The sequence below is a fragment of the Gavia stellata genome, chromosome 3, assembly GCF_030936135.1.
Source record: "Gavia stellata isolate bGavSte3 chromosome 3, bGavSte3.hap2, whole genome shotgun sequence".
NCBI classification, from domain to species: domain Eukaryota; kingdom Metazoa; phylum Chordata; class Aves; order Gaviiformes; family Gaviidae; genus Gavia; species Gavia stellata.
The window spans coordinates 62377200-62393617 of NC_082596.1; the positions used below are offsets into that span (position 1 = coordinate 62377200).

At 35.2% G+C, this 16418-nt stretch overlaps 1 protein-coding gene across 1 annotated transcript in view; it reads left to right on the forward strand.

Annotated features, from left to right (window-relative positions):
• The window catches only part of DOK6 (docking protein 6), a 251564-nt gene that overhangs the window by 203583 nt on the left and 31563 nt on the right, over positions 1-16418 (forward strand). The window contains exon 7 of the mRNA XM_059815585.1: positions 5298-5415. Within this exon, the coding sequence (XP_059671568.1) occupies positions 5298-5415 (118 nt within the window). The remainder of the gene's footprint in view (positions 1-5297; positions 5416-16418) is intronic.

The window sequence follows — 16418 nt, forward strand, 5'->3', positions numbered from 1 at the left end:
TGGGGTTTTTGCCAATACCGTGTATGCTGTCAGGAACAGCAAGCTGGATAAAAGTGTAAAAATAAACATAAAGTAATGCATAGTAAATAAATAGTATGCTGATACCTATGTTTATATTAATAGTAGGCACCTATGAGTTATGAACACAGTCCAAATAACACATGACTATTTTCTAAGCAAGCTAAGTGATTGTGAACAAAGGACTATGGGAAAATTATAACCAGGGTGTAATTATTAGTAAGACATCACCAAAGGGAAGAATATTCTGATTGGGTTTTCACAGGAATATATCCTGCATCCAGTTATATTAAGTATTTTAATAGAGGTTCTGGTTCAAGGCACAATCTAATGATTCGACTTCCAGATCTTACAGTTATAAGACAATATGGAAGTGGGTCATGAAGAGACAGAATTCAAAATGACAAGTTGGAAAAATTGTTTGGAACAGCAGAATAAAATTCAACAGAAACTTGGACAAAACACTGTGCTTAAGAAGTAATCATCTGCTTGACAGGACTGGATGGGAACTGCTTTTTGTATAACAGGTCTATGTGTCATAGTACACAAGTTGAACATGGGACAATAGTATCTGCTTTTGCAAAAAGACACTTTTTTCTTGGTCATTACTGAAAACTCTTTCTCTTTTTTTAAAAATACTTCTTCCCTCTTGCTTGTTTTCTAGCTCAGCTGATAGCTGAGCTGGTACCTCAGCTGATGCTACCTTCTAGATTGTGTGATTCTTAAACTCTAGTAATTTGCCACTGTGGATACCAGCGAAGTAAGTCTGTGCTATTCCACTGACAGCTAATGGACACTTGAGCAGTGAAATATATTTCTTGACCCCTCTTCCTTTTCAAGGCATAACACACAAAGCAAACTTTTTTTGAGTTATAAAGAAAAAAAAAACTAAATAGTGATATATAATTCATATTTCCAGACTACAGTTCTCGTTAGTCTTCTGTGACCTGATTCTCTTGCTATTTCTTTAAAGACTCTAATGAGAATGTGAAATGAGCCAGGTTTTTTTATCCATAATAGACTAACCTATTTCCAGAGGAGGTCTGTAAAAAAAAAAAAACAACTGTCTTTTTTGCAGGCTAAAAATGGAATGAACTGTATATTATTCAGTTATTCTCCCCAAGCCAAATGTATTTTCTGTCACCTTCAGTGTTTTGACATTTTAATGCAAAAAGAAAATGAGAGAATAATATGCTAAACAGATCAAAGCTCAGAACCCTAATACATTTAACAGGCTCCATTCTTGGAATTGTATTCATTATTGATATCAGAGTAACAAATCTATTTATGCCAGTGGAAATGACCTAGGGGAATTAAAAGAAAATTTAGCCCTTAAGCTTTGTCTCATGAAAGAACAATAACGAAAAATATGGAGAATGACTTACAGTTGCACATTAATAATTTTTTTGATTATTATTTATATTTTAATCAAATAGTCCTTTAAGAATTATAAAGGTGTTGCTGGCAATGCAAAGGCTTCATATGACTTAATATTTTGGCTAATCAGGAAAGAAATGTAATGATGTTCACTGTGTGAAAGGTGTGTTATCAAAGACAGATTGTGGAGGAAACCTAACTACTAGGCATTTCATGTCATATAACAAGAAAGTTTTGGTGATGGATATTTTTTATATTAAAAAAAAAATCCCTGAGTTGGTGTGTTTTTAATGTATGTATTTCTGCTTTTCTTTTCATCCAAGTTCTAGTTACATCATCATTTTCTCCCTCTTAAGTTGGGCAAGAAAGTCTGGAATATGTTTTTCATTTCCTGAAGACCCATTAGATTTGAGAAATATTTGTAGCAAAATCATTCTAGATGCATGTTTTCTTTAATGCTATGTTCATATGTTACATATATTTAATTTGGTATACTGCTTTTACTTTCCTCTATATTTCTACACCCAGTCACTGAAGGTTAAGATCAGGTCATTCCCAGAGCAAAGAGTTTATGTGTCTGTGCTACTTCTCTCACTATGAGACCTTTCTGTATGGTTGGTGCTAATGCATCTGAGCCTGTTTTGCCAGCTCCTGAGGAAAAAGTGCCAGTGTTGGAAGCAACAGCTGAACATTGGCCATATTCAGAGATGTTAATTTAATTTTTTAAGTAAGTGGTAAATAAGCTGAAGGAGATAGGTGAAATAATTTTATATATATTTTTTAATTGTGATATTTATGTTAAATTAAGGACAGAAATAAATCTGTGCAGGAAACTGATGGCCCACATGTTTCAGGAAAAGAAGAAAATGAAAGTTTATTTACTAGATTTTCCATAGCGAAATGTCCTCTGAGTTAGCCGATTCAGAAAAGGGTAGAGGACAAATCAGTTGTTTTTTTCTGAGGCATAGTACAAAGACGAAAGGGAAAAGTATCGAGAATAAAGTCTCTGAACTTACCCAGAGTGATCTCTTTCACTGGTCTGGAACACCAGATGTCTCAAACCTGAGTGAGTAATTATTTAACAAGTAAACAGTTCTGGTTCATCTTCCCTGATTTACAAATTGTTTGTTTGTTTTGTTTTGCATTTTTAACATCATTAACTACCAGAAGTTAAATTACAGTTGGGAAAAAGGGATTGTGAAAAAGTAGATCTCTGTACATTAAATTCTAGTTTAACCTGTAATAATTTATATAGCAAAAAGCTATTTAATAGTATATGAATAATTGATTAGATGGATGTTTATATATCTGTTTTCTTCACCTTGGTTTCAAGTTTTTATCTGAAACAGCCACAATCTAGCACATAAGATGTTCTCTGGAGAACGTAGGTTTCTGTCAGTAAATTATCCAATTTTCTTTGAACATGGAAATATTTTTACAAACAGCAGTTTGTAGGAGTAAGCATTCTGTCATTGTCAATTACATTTGACCAATAATGTGGTTTTTACATTGATAAAAAAGATAAAGAGGAAAATTGTATCTAATTGTGATCTAACAATTAGTAAGAATAACTTCATGGACAAATTAATCTGCTATTAAATTATCATCCTTTATATGATACACAAAGTGATATCAAATCCATATGTTTATGTTTCAATTTTAAATTTTCAAATTGAAAACAAAATTGACAATGTATTTTAAAGTATTTTTTTTAATAAAATAGAAATTGCATTTTCTTTCTATGGAGTCCCCAAAGAAATGTAGTTCATCTGGTCCTATTGTAGTTAGCATATGGTGATACTTCTTGCCCAAAAGGTAATATCAGAGGGTGTTCTTTGTTTAGAGAATCTGAGGAAACAAAGTACTGTGAACGCTTGTAATGTGATCTTCTGCACTAGAGTAGTTCTTACCTTAATTTATGATGAGAATTGATTTTTTTCATACTTTCAAAGCTTTAATGTGTGCATATAAAGTTCTTCTGCATCAATGTTGGTCAGATCAGGCAGGAGCTAATCACCTCAGATCAGGAATAACGATACAACTTTATCCACTTCAATTCAGTCCATGGGTTTAGCTTTGAGATAATGAACCATAGTCAAAGTGGTTCTCTTTACTGGAATTGTTTTTTTCAGAATGCATTCTAATACAAAGTTTTGCCTATTGCCTCAACACTAGAATTTACCTTTTGGGTGAATAAATTATGAAGAAATTGTCTGTGTATTGAAGTTACATGATTTTGTTTATTTTTCTTACTCAACAATGTCACCTTTGTTACCCGTGCTATATGAACATGGTAAAATAACTTAGAAGGTTTGTTATTGCCCTGATCTCCACAATAAAGGAAATTCTCTGCATCAATAAACTCTAAATTCTCAAGTCTCCCTAAAAACAGAACTCCTGTGATAAGGATTTTGAACTTTTTTTGATGGAAGAAATGTTTCTGTAGGCTCTTTACTTCATATCGAATAGCTTCTAGTGATGATCTGCAGCACTGACAAATAAAATGTAATATTTGGTTATAAATGAGCAGAAGAGCCATTAGCTGTAGGCAGGGAGTAATTTTGATGACAATTCTCAAGAAAGCAACAACAGAAGTAATTACAATAGATTTATCTGAAGCAAAATATCTGCCACACATCAGTGTGTGTGAATACTCAAAAATGAAATAATTGTAGATCTTTGGGTGGATACAGTCTCTAAAAGAGAGGAGTTTTTTTATTACAGAATAACATGAGTTTGTACAGATAAAATGGCTTTTTTTAATTTGGCATTACGATTCTGAATGAGGAATCCCTAGGAGTTAATCATTAGTCTGCAGTAAACGATCCAGACCTTGAACACTTTCTGCTCTGTAGCTGGACTCTCCGAAAGTGTGGGTTTCTAGGCACACCTTTTCAGAGTACCAGCTTCACCACCCTGGTGCCGCTCCTGAAATTAAGTGTTTTCCACTCTAAATCTTCAGACATAATTGATCTTTCAGTGTTGATCCTTCCAGGCATCCCCTGAAGAAATTACATGTCCCACAGTGTCATTGTGATTTGTTAGAACAAATTACTGATGGCATTTTATATTCTGTAAAGCCAGAGATTCTAAAATGTTACACATACGTTCTCTTTTCTTCTAGACAAAGCATAACTTATATGGATATATTCAAAGAGATTGTCAGGATGCACAGTCCTCCATAATGCTTTTTTATTCTATAGCCTAATCTTGTCTTTCACTCACATCTATAGTGCATTGGAGACAGAGCTCTCTTTAATAAAGTTTACATTCCCCCTGTCAGGTTTCTGTGCTGTAGCTCTTGTACACATGGACACTTATCACGTAATTCACAGTTTCAGTTACATGAAGTCCCCCGGACTGGGAAAATTTGCTCTTGAGGCTGTAGCCTGCTACTGGTGATGAGATGCCTCCATCTGAATGGAGGATTAGGGGATTAATGACTAATTAATTTCTAATTCTCTGCTGGTTGTCTCAGATTCTTTCTTAGCATCTTTCTGTGTATTCAATCCAATATGCAGGTTAAATGACCAAAAAGAAATGCGATTGTAGAGGATTTTAAGATTTCAGGCATATGTTAATCCATCATTATCATAAAGTTAAAGAAGAAAATATCAAAATCCTGGCAGCAACAAAAATAGCTATAGATAAATAGGGACGTACTCCTGTGTCCTAATAGTAACCTGTGCTAATGAACTTATATACCCAAATACATTTTTGCAGCTTTTTCCTGAGCATTCACATTGCTGATGCTTATAACACAGTTTAAATGACCGTATAAAACCTGTGGTAATTCAGAAAATAGTATCTTCATAACAACATTGGTTCAATTTACAGTTTTGAGATTATCTATCAAGTATGGTTATGTGTGATCTTCCATTTCTGTTTGCTTTGGTTTTTAGCTCCAGACCAGTCTGTCTGAACCAATGACATTATCCAAGTCGATCTCACTTCCTCGTAGTGCATATTGGCATCATATCACCCGGCAGAACAGCGTTGGAGAAATCTACAGTTTACAAGGCAAGTTCCCTATAAGTAAATGCCATGTCTATTAGCTTCTTTCCATTAGAACAGAATTCATGCAAATTGCTTTTTATTTGCACTAGTTGTTTTCTCTCCATTTCATTTTATCCGTTGTCAGGAACCTCAGCAGGATTCCCCAATTTACGTAAAACAGGTTTCTTTTAGTCATTTTGTAAACTAATGGTGAAAATTATTCCCAGAATCACCACATAAAGCTGGATAGACAATTTGGCTCAATATAGCTTCTCAGAAGCTAATGAATGTCAGTTTGTTTTAGCATTTTCTTCCAATAAGATTGCGTATGTATTTGGGCAACCTCAGGGTGCCCAATTAAATCTACATAAAGTGGCTGTATGAGTTGCAAGATTAAAAAAAAAAATAATTCTAGGAATCAGAGCTATTCTTGGTGAATTTGCTTGGTGACTCATATGTATGAATGGTTGATTGAACTAACTTACAGGCCGTCTGTATATACATATCATCTTTTTCTGTCTTCAGTTCTCTTTCATGTGTTTAGAGTCTAAGCTATTTTCTTAAGACTTTAAAAGCTATAATTAACATAACTTGATAATGATGACGAAGATTCCCTGCTCTTAAGCTGAAATTGATTTGTATCTTTTAGGAAACTGACATTATTGTTACCTTTAAAATGTAGACCTTAGTTAATAGTATTGTTTTCACTTTTAAAAAATAACATAAACATATTCCTTTGTATTACTTGGAAAGGGCTTAAGGATTTTGTTTCACTTCTCTCTTAATAATCTGTTTGCATAAGCAATTTACATTTAGATAGGAGGTTAGAAACTGCTCACAAACAAGAGTACCTAATGCAAGAAAACATATTACATGTTTTCATGAAAATAAGTGAAATGCAGTATATAGATGAAAGACATGAAGTGTTTTGTTTTGTAAATCATCACATAAATTAAAATCAGCAGGTGAGCTGTAAATTCAGTAGGTGACTCATTAAAGGGTACAGCATTTGTTTCTTGTCATCCCCCATACAAAAAAGTTAATTTCTAATCATGATTATAGTCTTACAGTTAAATAACAGTAATGGAAAAAAGAAAATAACTTTCCAGAAGTTGTTTACAAAAAAAGTTGTGCTTGTAGATAACCTTAAAAATATTCATCATATCACGGATATTTTTTCATGAACACAAGAAGAATGCAGTAAATACATTTATTTGTAGAGACATTAGAGTTCCTCTTCTTATGTTCTTGATGGGTCTTTCCTTTGGCAAAAGGAGAGTAAACATGTTATGATATACATGAAGTGAGATAAATGCATGGAGCATTGTTCATTCTCTGCAATCTTTTGTTTCTTATAAATGGCCTTTGCAATAAAGGAAAGCAAAACTTGATACATAAGTAATAGTTTAATATCTATACCAACTGGCTTTGCAGGAGGAAACGTATTGGAAGTGCATTATTAAAAATGCAAGATTTTATTCACACTTCCACTGAAACATGGGACTATAAATATTTCAGAACTTAAGATTTTCGTTTCTCCTACATGTACTGTAATGACTGAAACTTCAGAAAGCGTAGTTGATTTCAGGACATAGTAGTTCAGTTTTACCACTGGGCTGACAAATGGATCCAGAGGACAATTTTGTCTCCCTTTTTACATGCAAGAATATGATTCGTAATCTGTAATGAAGACCTCTTTGAACCTTCTGCTGCAATGACTAATTAAATGCAATGTGTTTGTACAGAAGTTTAAGGGAGTGCAAAGTACACCTTTTCCTCCTAATACCTGTTCATACTGGGAGACTTTGCACAGCAGAGACCTACCAGTTGTCAAAGCATCAGCCCACAGATGCTTCATAGATGTGGGTGGAAGGTAGGTGGGTGGAAGCAGATTGTGAGTATCACTTCAACCTTCACCGTAGTACAGCAGCCAGCTGAGAGGAGCTGTTGCAGAGGGAAAAATCACTTGCTGCCTCTGTGATCTCCTCTAAGCTTGAAAAGGTATATTACACCTTCAGAGAGGAGACATTTTCTTTAGAGAATAATCTATCAAACTCAGTTCTGCACTTCATGTCTATTTATGACAAAGCTTTTTGCGTTCAAGAAACGTATGTGAAAATTCCACACATTCCTCTGAGTATCTTGCAAATTCTAAAGTGAAATAACTAGGGTGGTGTCTACCTATATTCAGATTACTATCAATATCAGTAAAGTAACAGCCAAACTCACCCTTAAGTACAGTGTAAAATTGTTTCCATAACGGCGATTATTTCAAACTTGCAGTCTGAAGTGACTAGAATTTAATTAATAACAGCTGGTGATGTATAAGGAGAAATGAATATGTGCTCATACTATCTTAGATAAATTGGCTCTTCGGGAGTTATTTAGCAGTTGATTTTAACTTAATTAGTAGTATGAGTTGATCAGATAATGAATATGCTGGACAGTAAGAAGGTAGGGGGTTTTGTGGTTCATTTTTTATTAGAGACTACATTTCAGATGAGAAAAGGCAATTCAATAAATGGGTATTGGGTTTATCATCCTCCATCTGCCCATGAAAACACATGTAAAGACCTGAAAAGATTAAAGCATAGAATAATAGTTCTAGAGGAACACAGGTTGCACAAAATAACTTAAAATGAGGTGAGTTGGTTTCTCTCTTTATACAGCGTTTTTTCCATTTGTGTCTTCCTTGCACTCTTTCAGTTCTTGATTGCACTGCTAAGATAAAAATAGTAATTTAGTTGTCTAATTAATTTTGTCGATAGGAATAACTTGGTGGTTGGCTTTTACCAGTGGCAGCACATCACTACCAGTACTCACTTCAAATTTTACAGTATAGTTCTGCAGGTCTGACAGAATTTCTATCCGTGATCTGCAACCGCTGTAGAGGTTGTGGCGTGGGGCCTCATTAGCTGACACAGTGGTGCCCTTTCAGCACTGTGCATTGCCTCCCCTCTCCATCTGACGTGACATCGAGCATGTGGCAAGCCCCACTACTGCACAATAAAAAGAAAAGGGGAATTGCTGCCACACCGGTAAACAGCACAAAGTTTTTACAGCCATCAGGTTAAATTCTGGTCTAAAATTCTGTGTTGGAATGATTTCACTTAAAATCCCAACTGATAGCCACAGCTTTACAAATCACAGTGCCTCTTTCTAAAGTGTACATATTAATAATCTAGATCTTGCCTTTAATTACAATGCAGAAATGAAATAGTGTCCTTACAGATTTTTATCATAAAATAAAGTAACAGAGAAAAAATTAAAAAAGCATTACTTAGACACAGAAGATAACAATTCTAGTCAACAACAGAAGATAAACTTTCATTAATATGTTATGCTCTCCTATACATAAGGATTTACAAAACCAGAAAAATTACAAGCTAAGAGCAACCTTGTGAACTGAAGTCATGGTTAAGGAGAAAAACACAAGTACAAAAGCCTTGTAAGCATGAAAAAATAAACCCTGTATGTATCCTCATAACTCATTGTTTATTGTTATTACCTAGCATATGATTTAGCACTGTTTCACAAGATATTAAAAATTGAGAAACAAAGCACGTATCTTTTTATGCAGCAAAAGATAATAGATACCGTTAACACATGATATATTTTAAAAATTTGCATTTGGGAGTTTAAATTTGTTTAGGATGAAAAAAGGATTGCAGACTGAATTTTCAGCTAGCTGAAACTTAGTGTTGTAGTTCTTGCTCTAGAGAATTTAGATAGTACAAATTTTAAACACAGTCAGTTTGAATATTATTAAACAAATAAGGCCAAATAAAGTTTTGGTATGGAAACCTGCATTAGCTTTTTGTATTGCAGTTACTGAAATCCCTGAGGAAATTATGCTCAGAAAATCTAATTACAGCCTGGCCTTTCTCCAAGAAATTCGAAATTAAGAATAGCTTTCAATCACCCCTGTTGTGTTTGAGTCTGGTTTGTGTTCCTTATTTGGACTTTGGTTTTGCCATTCATACTCAAAGTGATGAACATCTACCCACATAAGCAAACCTATTCATTTCTATGAGAGTACTCATGTGAAGGAGTGTATATTTGTATAAGAATTAGACCACTAATATCTTATGGTTTCCTCTTAAAGAGAACAGTAATGTTTTTTTCCACAGTAAATTGCTTATCACATTTCGCTTGTCACAAACGCTTATTTGCTCTATCACAAATACTTACCACATTTTGTTGTGAACCCATAACAAAGTAATTAAATTACACTGAAAAATAATAAGATGCTTGCAAAGGGCTAGAGTCTCACATTTTTAAACTTAGAGAGGAATTTCAAGTAATAAAACTATAGTCTTCAATGAGACAGGGCTTAATCTGAAGCATCACTTAAGCTTGTAAGTACATGTCAAAATCAGAAACACAGAGAAGTAAAAACTGGCCTCGATGAAGTCTGTAGGAATTTTGCCATTGATACAATTGCTTTTTGTATTTCACACTAAAGATGCAAGAAAAATAAATCTGCTTTTGCCAGTCGAAACAGAGGGAAACCCTGGCTCCTTTTTGGCCTCCATAAGCAAGCCTACATTGCCCCTTTGTCTTTTGGCCTTGTTAGATGAGATCTCACCCTTCTCCTGGTTTTGAACATATTTTAAGCAGAATAATGTGTAGTGTTAGCCCATTCAACTAAAAGGTTTTGTACATAAAAGGGAGACAAAGATAGACACAAATTATTTCTCCCAGCTACATAAGCTTCCAACCTTTTCAAAGTAGAAGCGCTGATATGTCATTAAAAACAACCAGAGAATATTCAAGTTGTTAAATATTTAGAAGGGTCTGAATCATTCTGTTCAATCCTCCTTAGGCTAATCCTGCAGGAATTTCTGATGTGGGCTTCTGCAGTTTTCTGCAAATTAAAGAATGTAAAATGAATTGGAGGACATTTGTCATTTTGGCATTTCCATTGTTTGTTCATATGCCCAGCAATAGAGTACAGAATCTATTTCCCCATCTAATCTTGATGCCAGAATAATGTGAATGACATAAAATGTTAGAATATCTCTGTTATATAAACCTGATCGCTCAGTAATTTTTCACTAAGTGTTTACCAGCAGCTAAAGCTGAAATGCTTTCTAGCTTGTCACCTTCCCATTTCCTTTGCTGAATCTCATCAAGACTTTCACATTGGTAAATGAAGCCTATAAAATTTGAAGGATGAATAAAGGACACCTGAAACAAGATACTTACTGAAGAGAAACTATGTAAGAGCTACATTATTTAAAATGACTGTATTATGTGGCTTCTCAAGTCTTACACAGTAGATTTGATCCTTTTCTTTTGAGCTTTGAAATTCTGTGCAAAATAGTGCATCACTAGACTGATTTCAAAATGGCGTATTGGAAATGGGAAGTGTCTTACTCAGAAACTAGTAAAGAAGAACCTCATTTTGTTCAACAGTGATTGCTACAGCTAATTAAGAACATTACTGACAAGCTCTAAAGAGTATCTTGACACATTCCCTTTTGTTCTGATAAATGGTTGCTGAGGTAAGAGGTTCTTACAGTTATGAGCCATGAAAAATAGGGGGGAAAAGCCAAAAAAGATCAATAAAGCATATTCTGTTGTCAAATTCAGAAGTTCTGATTTCATTTAAGCCCTGTATTGTGATGCCCTTTCTCTCAGAAGATGGTCCTCCAGTGAGATCACTTGTCAATGAGGTTGTTCTGTGTAGAAGTCACTGTAGTCTCAATTTAAAACTGAAAGCCCAGTGTAAGAAGAGCAGTTAAATACTGGCTGATTGTCTCCTCTGTCCTCCAAAAAGCAACAATTGTAAGTTCTTCAGTGCAAAGGACACAAATCCTTAGTTACAAATCTCTTTTTATGTCTTAGCTTAATGACTTCATGAATATGTGATGACACCAGCTTCTCACTCACTGTTAGTGTGAGAAGCAAATCACGCTTTGCCCCTAGCTCAACTTAACCGAAACCAGGAATCTTTACCCTAAGTTAGCTTAAGACTTACTACAGTTATGCTACAGTCATTTGATCTCTCTGATGTATCATAAAATTCAAGGACCCGCATTGTGTCATGAGAGCTGTAGTTCAGTGAAAAAATATGTGTAGTAGGAGAATAGGCGTAACCAGGTCCATGGATGCTATCAGCTGGTGTTGGATTGTCTGAACAAGAAAGGTTTGCTATGTTATATCAAAGAGAAAGTTTAAAAACTTGTCAAAGGTCAATTTTGTGAAAACTTTTTTCTATTAAACTGTTTCACCAATAAATCCAGACTGCTCTAGCTATGACTATCTTCTTTTGTGTTAAGTATGTTATCACACTTAGAATCAAGAAGATTGTCAGTTCGTTTTTGTAATTTCAAACAAATTGAAATATTTCTATGCTGACTAACCAGATTTTCTAGTCAAATTATTACTCAAAATCATGGATGCATTAAACCTCCTTTAAAACAATTGGGGGGGGGAGGGGCGGGGAAGCCTGCATATTTGTAAGAAAAATACCTGGGAAAAAAGAGGCATTTTTTTTAGTATCTATTTGCAGGAACTGTTTATACTTCTTTTTCAATAATTATTTTTAAATAAATAAAAATTATTGAAACCGACACTTCTATAGAATGTATTCACAAAATTTTTTACTATCTAGAAACAATTTAAGTTTTGAAAATAGGGTGCATAATGGGAAGAGTGGGGGGATATTAATAACAGCAGCTTTGCCAGCAGTAATGAGGAAAGAAGCCAAGCCCAAGGATTTCAAGTGCAATTGATTGTGTTCTACTTTAAGTAGAAAAAAAGATCCAACCCCCTCCCTTCACATTCTACTGTTTATGACATAAAATGTGATCATATAAATATATATTTAACTGCTTGTCTGAAGTGATGTAACATTGACCTAGCTGCCTGTTAATTTGGTTATTGTGAAGTTTAAAATATATTTGTTATAGAAAGAGTATCATAAGATCTCGAATACATTAATCTTAAGTTTCTGTAAGATTCTCTTTATGTGTACCTCACTTTATTAATATGCAACAATATTATGATGACAATATTTGTGGCACAAGATATATAGTCCGTTGTTAGTACAGACCTAATTATTTTCATGGTGAGACCAATTTAAATACAATGGACACCCTGCTCAGTGTGTTCAGTTTAATCCAGCCATAAGAATATATTCTTTAGAACTCCATAGTGAATTTCAGCTGTGCAGAACTGATTAAAAAATCATAGTATTATTCAGTAGAGAGAAAAAAAATGTTCAAAAAATCTTAGAACAACTTTCATTCTCTATTTGTTCAAAAAAGCCTTTTCATCTTGGTGAATTCTTATATCCTGCCAACTTTTTATTTGATCAAACTGATACATTGTAAGAAACTAAAATAAATTTCACAGAAGTAAGAACTATGAATAACAATGGGAATTTCCTCCCAGTGCAGAGTTAGCAAGATTTCGCCAAAGTTTTTCATATTTTGCAAAACTGAAGGCTGCCAGCTCCTTGCAGTTTGAATACTAGAAGTGAGTTTGCTGTTTAGTTGCTGGATACTTGCTTATCCTTCAAAATTCTTTGAAGATGCCTTTTGGGAAAGGATTTTAATCAAAGGCTCATTGCCCTGAGTTTAAGAAAAAATGAGACGTTCTGTTATAAAGCTATATGGAAGAAAGGAAAATGCAATACCAGACTGGGAGAGAGATAAGAGAGAAAGGACTTGGTAGAAAGCGGAGGACGGGTGGAGTTAGCAGCTCAGTAGTGTGTAACTGGAGGCTCTGGAATTTACTTTATAAATATCAAAGGCTCTCTTCTTCCCTACCTCTAACAAAAAGTGTCCACATGAGGATTCAGTGCAGAGTAGCAGAGCAGTATACCGTAAAGCCATACCTATCCTGACTGCAGATGGTAAAGGTGAGGTCCTAAGTGGAATGAAGCTTTTTACTGTCCAGCAGCAAACGCCTTAATTGGAGAGTGAGGATGAAATGAAAAGATCCTTACTATTCTCTTTAATGACTTATAACATTTATATTATTGCTGTTAGGCCAATTTTACATGCAGCAGGACTGTGCCATAGTTTTCTCTGACCTGGTAGTGGATGTGACATAATGTGGCATGGGTGGTTGTGTTCTGTCTCCTCCTGTGTGCAGTAATGCCATCCCTCAGCCCAGCCCAAGGAAGTGGAGGAAATCCAGCAGCTTGCAGGGGGAGGCACAGCTTGTACCCCTGTGCCAGTGGGGCTGTTCTGCCCAGGGTCTGTGGACTGAAAAACTAAGGATGCATCTTCTCTCTGCCCCTTGTCCACCTTGGACTTTCATCCTCACTCAGGGTAGAAAGCAGGGTCTTGTCCAACCCACCTCTGTCCCCTGGGAACAGTCCTTGGTGGGGGCTGTCACTGCCAGTAATGAGCCCCCTTTTTTCTCTCCAAACTCTGTTGAGCCCTATATAGCCACCACAGACTGTTCCCAAAGCTGCTTGATATGAGCTGAACTAGGTGCATCTTACTTATAGTCACTATTATCATGAACTCAAAGTAAAATATCTACTATATATCTATCTATTGAATACTTAGCTGAGAATTAGATAATTATGCACAGGTGTGTTTTCAACCTACAGAAGATACACAGCTGGTTAGTTATATCTATACCACTGTTTTTATCTTTCTGAATGAAATATAATTAAAAGAGGATTTTGATTAGTTGTTTGGTTTCAGCTGCCAAGAAAAATGTTCTTCCCCTGGCTTACAACATTGCTCATTGTTCTTGCATTTCACTAATTAAGCATTTAAATGATATCATTTTTATTCTTTTCCATTCCGTACTTTTGTAAAATTGTCGTTACTAAGTGTGGTGCTTTTTCATGGAAGTTAGTGAAAACTTCATGAAGCAAGTTTTCATTTTTACCTCATTTTGCTACTTTTCCACACATCTGTATAAATAGATAACAATGACAGAATGTTTTCTTCCTAAATAGCTATTATGCACATGCCGGAGTAACACCTCTGTGTCCATACACTTGCCCACTTTTTTGCTGAAATAGGAACCGGTCTTGCTCTTTAATAAGGTTTCTGCATGCTGTCTTAGGGTGTCTAATGGGAAGTTGTCAGATTTTCTAGTTTCTTGGTCATGGACTGATGGCATCACACCAGGAACGCAGGTACCCAAATGTGCTTTCTATCTCCTCTCTTCATGTGTGGACATCCCAGGTTTTGGGAACAATCACAAGCAATGTTGTTGCTGAAAGTACAGTTCAGAGCCTGTTTACATAAGTGTTGAAGCTTAAATTTTAATTTGAAAAAGCTTATTCTCATTGTAATAGTTATAAATGCAGCATCAATTTAAATGATTAATTGTTGACAGACTGGCCACTTGTTTTTATCCATTATTGCTGTTATACTGTTCCAGGATGTCTCAGCAGGTTTGCAGGGCTTCTGTTTGTGAGATGGCAGTCCTATCATCAGCAAGCATTTGATGTCACAAGTGTTTTATCATGGAAAAGATGACCTGTTCTGGGTTAGGAAGTGGAAATGTATTTCATTCAGTCTTGTCAACTGTCTCATTATTCCCCATTCATCAGAGCAGGTATTTAATTCTGAGAAATAGCTCAGCAGTTTTTCATCCCTTTTATGCCTCTTATAGAAACACTTTCCTCTGATCAAGTGTGTGCATTTTGGTTTAAGTGTCAATCTGTTTGTGAAGAGTCTTGGTTTTCTCCTAACTGTCACCATATATTAACTAAGACAACCCATTTTTAACAAATAAATGGGGGGGGGGGGGGGGGGGGTGTGGATGATCAGGGACACGGGCAGCAAATACTGAACATTATCTGTACCGATATGTGATTTTTCAGTCCTAATACACACTGGTTTGTATGCACTAGTAATGCCTTTTGGCTCTCTAGGATGCTTATGAGAAGGTCTCTTTTCAATGCCTGTGGCTGCAAAATTCTTGTAACTTCTAGACCATAGATCTTCCGTTCATCTAGTGCAAGAATGCTGAAAAGGGATTTTTCTTGAGCTTCCTTATCATTTTGTACTATTTCCTGATATGCTGGCCAGCATTTCAAAGCAAAGAACTACTCCATCTTATGCTCATGGATTGGATCAGGACCAATGTGTCTTAGGACCGAAGAGATATAGAGAAGGGCTCAAGATGCCTCTTCACGTACCCTTATTACCTTAGTTATACTTCAAACCTTGTATTGAACTGTAGGAATGAGCCATAAATTTTGCAGTGGTGTTTATTGTGTAATAAAATACCAAAGAGGGGGACAATTTAAGCTGTTATCTTCAAGGTGTGACTGGCTTTTGCTTATGCTGCAGTAAATCAGGAATGTTGCCAGGGACATGAATGACATTATGCTACTGCATAACTAGTACAAAAAGGGAAAATGTACTGAAAATTTGAATAGTATCATAAGATACTTACTCATTTTGCTTATTTAAATGTTCAAAACCATGCAAGATATAAAAGAAAACCTTCATAACTAGACAAGAAAGAGAAGTTAATTTGTTGTTAAGGCATTGGTCCTCAGCTATTGCAAGTCATCCTTGCTCATGAAAAAAACCAAATTCTGCTGACCTAGACAAGATGAAAACCTTTCCCTATAAGTCATGTCCACAGATCACAGTAGCATCAACAGGGTCCCTACTTTTGAGCATTTCTTCAGCAGCCCGTGTAATTGTGTAGAGCCTTTTTGACTGAAGTTAATCTTTATTCTGATAGTCATGGACCTCTGTTGGATTTTTACATGGTAATGTAGGTGCATTTCATATGATAAAATATCTGCATATTTGCTTTGGACTTAAAAGTCATCTATATGAAAGAGATTTCTTTCTCTTATTTTTTTCCATTGATCTGATTAGACACAAAAGAAAATAAACTGAGAATATCATTGCAACTGTGGAAACAGTTTAATAAAACCTTCTCAGTACCATCACATAGCATGAAATTGCCCCAACACACATACTGTTGCAGTATAGGTTAATACCTAGAGAATGGGTCCATACCATTACACTGTCAGTAAAGCAATATTCAGCCTCAGCAGTAGGGGAGTGATGATGCTCTTATCT